The sequence below is a fragment of the Quercus suber genome, unplaced genomic scaffold (assembly GCF_002906115.3).
Source record: "Quercus suber isolate HL8 unplaced genomic scaffold, Cork oak 2.0 scaffold_163, whole genome shotgun sequence".
NCBI classification, from domain to species: domain Eukaryota; kingdom Viridiplantae; phylum Streptophyta; class Magnoliopsida; order Fagales; family Fagaceae; genus Quercus; species Quercus suber.
Genome location: NW_027069624.1, coordinates 1,111,445 through 1,119,543, shown reverse-complemented (window position 1 = coordinate 1,119,543; position 8,099 = coordinate 1,111,445). Strand labels below are relative to the sequence as shown.

The 8,099-nt window shown below is 31.9% G+C and overlaps 1 protein-coding gene across 1 annotated transcript in view; it reads right to left on the bottom strand.

Moving 5' to 3' along the window:
* The window catches only part of LOC111993293 (zinc transporter 5), a 12,940-nt gene extending 8,386 nt beyond the window's left edge, over positions 1 to 4,554 (bottom strand). Inside the window, exons 1-2 of the mRNA XM_065777772.1 lie at positions 3,961 to 4,554; positions 136 to 858 (exon numbers count right to left, since the gene is read on the bottom strand). Of these exons, the coding sequence (XP_065633844.1) occupies positions 136 to 858; positions 3,961 to 4,554 (1,317 nt within the window). The remainder of the gene's footprint in view (positions 1 to 135; positions 859 to 3,960) is intronic.
* Positions 4,555 to 8,099: the final 3,545 nt, after the last annotated feature.

Here is an 8,099-nt window from a genome sequence, read left to right as displayed (position 1 = left end):
AATTAAAAACTAAAAAAAAAATAAAACAGAATTACAAACAAAAAATTACAAATATAAGAACATAAAAACTTGTTCTTCTTAAATCAAAAAATAAACCCAGCAGGAAACATCAAACCCAAAATCAAAGATTAGTACCTGAGATATAACTCGGTGTCTAAGAAGAACCACGGACCCCAAATCCTCAACAACAAATGCAGACCCATGAGCATGACCACGAGTCTTATGTGTGTGCACATGTACATGACTCTCATGCTCACCTTGCTGCTCTTCGTCCCCACTAAGAGGTCTAGCTATAATGAAGTGTGATCTTTTATAGTAACTAGTTGCAAAAGTATCTATCATCAGGGTACCACTAGCAGAGAGCATAGCAACAAAGCCAGTGAATGGGAAATTGCCCCAAGGGTTTTGGCCAAGACAAGGACTTGATAAGCTTTCAAAAGCGTCTGGTAATATGTGGATAAACCCAGTTGCAAGAATCACACCAGCTGCAAAGGCTTTGATCATGAAGAAGATGTTGTTTTCAGGGTTTAAAGTTGGGATTTTTCTGCCTATGATTGGGAGTGACAGACCAAGTCCACTTGCTATTAGAATTGTACTTATTGCTATTAGCTTGAACTTTAGAGCTTTGGTTTTGTTTCTTTCTTCGGGTTGGGTTTCACAGCTACATTCTGCAAACGCCAAAAGAGGAAGAACAAGAAGAAGGAAGTAAAACAAGATGAGCTTGCTCATGGTTTCGAGAAGAGAGAGAGAGAGAGGGAGAGAGAGAGAGAGAGAGAGAGTATAAAGAGTGTGTTTTGTTGAGTATATGTGTTGCAGTGAGTTGTGATTAATGAAAGGTCTTGCATTCAAATATAATTTAAGTAATTTAAGTGTTTATGAGAGAGAGGGAGGGAGAGAGAGAAAGTCAAATGAATGAGGTAAGTAAAAGTTAGGCCTAACTAGACTTCTCGTTATTGAAGTATACTCTATGAGTGCACTTGATTCCTTAAGTTTAAGAGAGAGAGAGAGAGAGCGAGATGAATGAGGTAAGTAAAAGTTAGGCCTAACTACACTCTTGGTTATTAAAGTATATTCCATGAGTGCACTTGATCCCTTAAGTTTAAGTGAGTGCTATTGGTTCTCAAGGTTTAAAAATAAGCAATATTATTCCATTTCTTAATTACCGTTAGTATATTATTTGGCTAATAAAATACTGACCTGACAAGTCCTATGAAAATTATATTAAAATTTTTCTAAAATTGTGTATTAACAAATTACTTGAGGGTATCGATTAATAGAACCCATTCTAAAATACTTGACCCGACATATCAAACCCATTAATACATAACATAACTCATTCCAGTCTTTCAGAGAGGGTATACATGAAATGAAAAGAGAGTTACAATTAATTGGTGAATATAACGTGGCATGTATGCAAAAAGGTTATTAAGCCAAAATGGCGACATTATGAGTAAATTGAGAAATGGCAACATGGAATTGCATGTAGCATGTTTGGAATTGACTAGGGATTGACAAATGACAAGTGTGTGATGATTAAGCCTAAATGACAACATTATGAGTTAATTGAACTTACCAACAAGTTATTAGTTAAATTGTTATTGCCGTGTAAAAGGGGATCAAATAATTGATGGGGTAACGTTATGTAAACAATAATTTCACAATAAATTTTAAAATGAAAAGAGAGTTACAATTAATTGGTGAATATAACGTGGCATGTATGCAAAAAGGTTATTAAGCCAAAATGGCGACATTATGAGTAAATTGAGAAATGGCAACATGGAATTGCATGTAGCATGTTTGGAATTGACTAGGGATTGACAAATGACAAGTGTGTGATGATTAAGCCTAAATGACAACATTATGAGTTAATTGAACTTACCAACAAGTTATTAGTTAAATTGTTATTGCCGTGTAAAAGGGGATCAAATAATTGATGGGGTAACGTTATGTAAACAATAATTTCACAATAAATTTTAAATGGTAAAATTATTAATGGTGGGTAAAAAAAGTGATGTTAGTAGTATGCTACATTATAACTGGTATCAGCTTGCCATTTTAGATTTTTTGTGAAATTATTGTGAAAATATTATGGATGTAACATTACTATAATTTAAAGTATAATAAATTGATAATTTTCTCCAAAATGACAGCACCTAACCAATCTTACAAATTTGTTGAGAATCCCTAGTTGTTTATAAAAATTTGGGTTTTAAGAATTGGGATTAGAGTTTGGTAGTAGTTGTTTTTATACATACAATCAGCTTAAATTTACATTTATAAATCAATAAATTATTTATTTATTTTTAACATGTCCACACAAGTTAAAAGAAAGGGTAAAGTTTGTTATACACGCAAGTTTACACACATCAATATAGGGATTAGCAAGTTTACACACATCAATATAGGGATTAGGGACCCAAGAAGAAAATATTTAAGTCAATTAAGTTGTGTAGTGTTACCGTGTGGATTTGACTCTAGGGACCCAGCTATGGTCCGGTGTGGAATCATCGGCTTTATAGAAGAGAAAGAAAGGGCTATGCAGACATTGGCAAGTTTAAGGAAGTCAAGGGCTCAAGAATATTTAGGGGCCGCTTGTTAGAATAGTTAAAACAATATTTTTTAGTATTTAAATAATATTATATGTATTTATATATATATATAATATATAAAAAAAAAAAATTTTTTTTTTTTTTTATGTTTATTGTATAATAGAACAATATTATCAAATGGACCCTTAAGCTTCTAGGAAGTCCTAGGTTTAAACTTTATAATTCTTTTTAAAAAGTCTAATACAACAATAATTTTCACAGCTCGGCTTGACGAGTAATGAGTGATAGAGTAAAAGTAACAATTTAGAACTCCATTATTAATAAGCGAGTTATGACAAAAATTATGTAAATTATTGTAGTTCTAGACTTATTGAATTCTTTTATGTACAAAAGGTTACTGACATGCATGAAAATTAAATGATGTTATTTATTTTTTAAGATGAAATGGAAAAAGAATAAAAGAGATTTTTTTTTTTTTTTGGGTAGAATAAAAGAGATCGATTGATATGTATGTAATATGGAGTAATAATAATTAATGGCCTTATAACTTAGGGGACGTTAAGTATGGAAATACTATAAAGAAAGAGGAGGCGTATGGGTAGAGAGGCAAGAGCGACAACAATACAAACGATACAAACGACAACAAAACCACGGACAATAATAATAATAATAATAATAATACACTAACACTTTTAGTGACACTAGTTTAGGTGGTATGCGCAAAACACGCGCTACTTTTTTATTGCAAAATTAAGATAAAGCTTATATATGAAGCACTATGAAACTTTATATTAAAAAATAAATATATATCATATAATGTTAATCTCATTCATATGTTTCTCAAAAAAAATCTCATTCATATAAAGATTTTGATAACACTCAAAATTAGAGCAACTATTTAACCTATGAAATATTAATTTTTCTATGATAGTTTTTTAGAGCTTATTTTTCTGAAGGCAACATATCTTAAATAAATTATATTTTGAAGTTTATATCTAACTAAATTCTCATTCTTTGGTTTATTTAACTTTATTTAGCTCAATCAGTAAAATTTAGAATTTTCTTTAAAGAAAGACTCTTTAATATCTTGAAATAATAATAAATAACAATTATATTTTTGTGAACCAATTTCTCTTTTCAATTTTGCTTGATTTTTTTTCTTTGTAGGCATAAAAATTATACTTGTTCAAAGTGTGGGAAGAGGAACACATTAAAAAAAGAAAAGAAAAAAAGAGAGAGAAGCAGAAGAAGAAGAAGAAGAAGAAGTAGTCAACAGCAGCAAGAAGAAACAGAGGCGGCAAGGGACACAAAGAGTGTATTCGATTATCAACAAGCACCCAAAAAACTTGAATCCAAGTAAGAAAAAATTGGAACAAAAAAACGAAAAGAACCCTTAAGGACTCATTATTACCTGAGATATTACACGATGTCTAAGAAGATCCTCGGACCCCGAATCATCAGCAACAAATGCAGAGCCGTGAGCATGTCCATGAGTTTTATGTGTGTGGACATGTACATGACCCTCATGCTCACCTTGCTGCTCTTCGTCCCCACTAAGAGGTCTAGCTTTAACGAAGTGTGATCTTTTATAGTAACCAGTTGCAAAAGTATCTATCATCAGGGTACCAATAGCAGAGAGCATAGCAACAAAGCCGGTGAATGGGAAATTGCCCCAAGGTTTTTGGCCAAGACAAGGACTTGTTAAGCTCTCAAAAGCGTCTGGTAATATGTGGATAAACCCAGTTGCAAGAATCACACCAGCTGCAAAGGCTTTGATCATGAAGAAGATGTTGTTTTCAGGGTTCAAAGTTGGGATTTTTTTGCCTACGATTGGGAGTGACACTCCAAGTCCACTTGCTATTAGGATTGTACATATTGCTACTAGCTTGAACTTTAGAGCTTTGGTTTTGTTTCTTTCTTCGGGTTGGGTTTCACAGCTACATTCAGCGAAGGCCGAAAGAGGAAGAACAAGAAGAAGGAAGTAAAACAAGATGAGCTTGCTCATGGTTTCAAAGAGAGAGAGAGAGAGAGAGAGTAAAAGAGTGTGTTTTGTTGAGTATGTGGGGTTGTGAGTTGTGATTAATGAGAGGTCTTGCATTCAAATATATTTAGGAGTTCATGAATGAGAGAGAGAGAGAGACAGAGAGTCAAATGAATGAATGAAGTAGGTAAAAGTTGGGAGTGACAAATGAGGACATGAAATTGCATGAAGAATGTTTTGAGTTGACTAGGGATTGACAAGTGTGTGGTGATTGAGCAAAAATGACGACATTATGAGTTAATTAAGCTCATAATTGCACTTTTGGTTTTTTTGACTGGAAGTTGATAATTCATAATTGAACTTACCAAAAAGGTTATTAGGTAAATTCCTTTTGCCGGGTAAAAGGTCATCAGAGAAAGGTCTATTTATTTACACTTTAATGGAAAAAGCTTAAGATCCAATGATATTATAACTTATTTTTATAAATATTTTGCATTATTTTCAGAAAAAGGTATATACAGTTCAGTACCATAAATAACGAATTTAGAGGGTTAAGAATTCTTCCTGGCATTCCATAATTTCCATTGACTATCATGTTAGGTTTATCCAACAAGCTTTATTCAACTAGACGACGGGTCAATCACATTGCTTAGTTCATAATCATTTCACAAGAAATGGAAAATAATTCGCACTTAGTCATTTTATGTTTGTATGAGTTGTACCACAATTCCATAAGAATCTGTGTATCAACCCTCTTGCTAAATTTTTAGGGTATATTTGACAAACCGCATAAATGATTCAGTTTTGATTTAAACACACACACACACACACAAAACTAATTCATAATTGAACATTGTTTTATTTTATATTAACTTTTCTAGATTTTGTTTATAACTAATTTGTGGGAATATTTACATGAAAATACCTTTAACATTATTTTTGGTGAAAAATATATATGAAAATGTCTAAATTTATAAAAGCTCGTTTTAGAAGAAATATACATTTAAAAACCAAAATTAAAACTTTCTTTTCTATGAGATCATAGGTCTGTTTGGATAGAATTTATTTTGTTGAAACTGAAAACTGAAAACACTATAGTAAAATAATTTTTAAATGTGTGAATAGTATCGTGAGACCCATGTTTAATGAAAAAGTTGATGAAAAGTGAAGTTTGTGAGATCCGTGAACAGTGCACGGATGCACGGTTCACGGCTGAAAAGTCAAAACATGCGGTTGGAAAAAAAAAGAAAGAGGAAAGAAATGCAACGTGGATCCGCAAACACGGATCCAAACGTATTCCATATATTTCAATTTTGAACTTGTTTTCTGCACAAAAAATGTTATCAAATTGAAAATAAGTAAACTTGGTTATATCATTTCTTATTCACCAAGTTCTATGACATCACTAATACACTTATTTAATCCATCACTAATATCATTTTTTTATTCTATTTTCTGTTCATAAATCACCTCAAAAATCCCATGAATCGACACTATGATATCGATAGATTGAATTTGGGACCTTTGAAATTTAGATTTACATCATGCCATAAACAAATGAGCTCATCGCTAGGTATCTTGTGCGCGGTGGAGTCACAAACACCCTTTTAATGTTTAGGATAAAATAACTAAAAAGAAAAGGAAAAGAAAAAAGCTCCTGGAATTGTAAATGTTTAAGCCCAATACTCTTCCCACTTTTATTAGTTTAAGCCTAGATACCGTGCGTAAAATGGCCCAGCTTATCCTCCATTCAAATTGAATATTACAGGGTGTTTATTTCTACGACCAACAGATTGTTATTATTTCCTCAAAAAAAAAAAAAAAAAGGATCTGGCATATTATAAGTGTCACTTGTTCCTTTTCTATGAATTGTTGGTTTATAGGGTTGAAGATGGGTTTGATATTTCTTTGGAGTGCAAGCATGGTAGAATAAGTTGACTAAAAGGAATTGTATTTAGGCTTTGGTTCTTTGGGCTATATAATAGCTATTCGTTGTTGTTGTTGTTGTTTTTTTTTATTTTTTTATTTTTATTTTTTTTTTGAGATAAAATTGTTGTTTTTATTCAAGTACCTACATTTTGAGAATAAGAATTGTTGTTTTATTCCAAGTACTCTCTCACATTTTGAGAATAGATTGTTGTTTTATTCCAAGTACTCTCTCACATACATTTGTAATTTCCCAAACTCCAAGGACCAATAGTTAGGCATCTGTCTCATCACTAAAGTGGTAGCTTCTTCAACTCGGCATAAGGATAAGTTGTTACTTCCTGGACTATGATGGTTGAATTGTTGGTTTATAGGACTGAAGATTAATTGTTGAATTGTAATTTCCTTGGAGAGGTAAGGGTGGGTGTGATATAGTGTTTATGGCAAAATTAATGTTTGAAATGACTACAAAGAATTGAATTTGGGCATTGAGTCTTTGGGCTTGGTGTGCTTAGACTTTGCGGACTTTGGGTTTTTAGATTTTGAGTGTGCTGAGTGTTTGGGCTTTGTGTGTATTTTGAGTGTGTGAACATGAGAGATTAATAGGATTGGGCTCTTATCTTGATTTTGAATTTCTTCCAACAAAAGTAATTCCAATCACTAGACCTAGCAAAATTAGATATTGGATTCGGACCAGTAACCTTGCATGAATTTAAAGAAAAATACTTAACTCGGACTGAGATTTTTGTCCTAGAGTAAAACGGGTTGATCAATGAATCAACTTTTTTTTTCTTTGTCGAGTTGGGTCAACTTATTTGACCCAACTTGTTTTTAAACAAATTTTTTTAATTAAAAAAAATTATATAAGTAGCAGATCACTCCAAAATGTTAAAACATGTAAAAGTAACATGATATTAACCATCCAAAAGTATTTCCAACCCCCAAAAAGTTTTATTTCTAGTTTGACCATGGGTTAACAAAATTATGAGAAATTGAGCTTACACTATAAATTTTGAGAGTACCGAGTATAAATTGAGCTTACAATATAGATTGAAACATCTCTACATCCTTAGTTGTGTTAAAAGGCTTAGAGCATTAGTATAAATCCCAAATTCTACAATAAAATTCATAAGATCATTGCCATTGTTAGTTTTATTTGCTGTAAGTAAACCAACATCTTTTTTACGGTCTCTAAGTGGAACAAAGTTTATATTTAATCGGCGGGACTTTTCATGTTGCCAAGACTTATCAAATTTAACAAGTTGAACACCATGGGTCTTAACAGTTATATCTAGCACCATAGATCAAGCTTTTGGTACAACATTAACTATGAGAAATGGGCTAAATTTTTGGATAGCCAATGTTTGTAGGTGAAACAATGGTAGAAGATTTACCACCATTTTGCAATGAAACCTCATCAGGGTGCACTTATACTTTGTTATCTTAAGCACCAACCCTTATATCTTATGCACCCTCTAAATGAATCCAATATTATTGTGGTTTTTAGTTAACTCAATTAATAAAGTTTTTTTATTGTTAAATAAGAAATTTAAGTTTCAATCCCAATAATAATAAAAAAAGGAAAAAAAAAAAAAAAAAAAAAAACCCTGAATCCAACAACTTTAAATAGTATTGACGACATC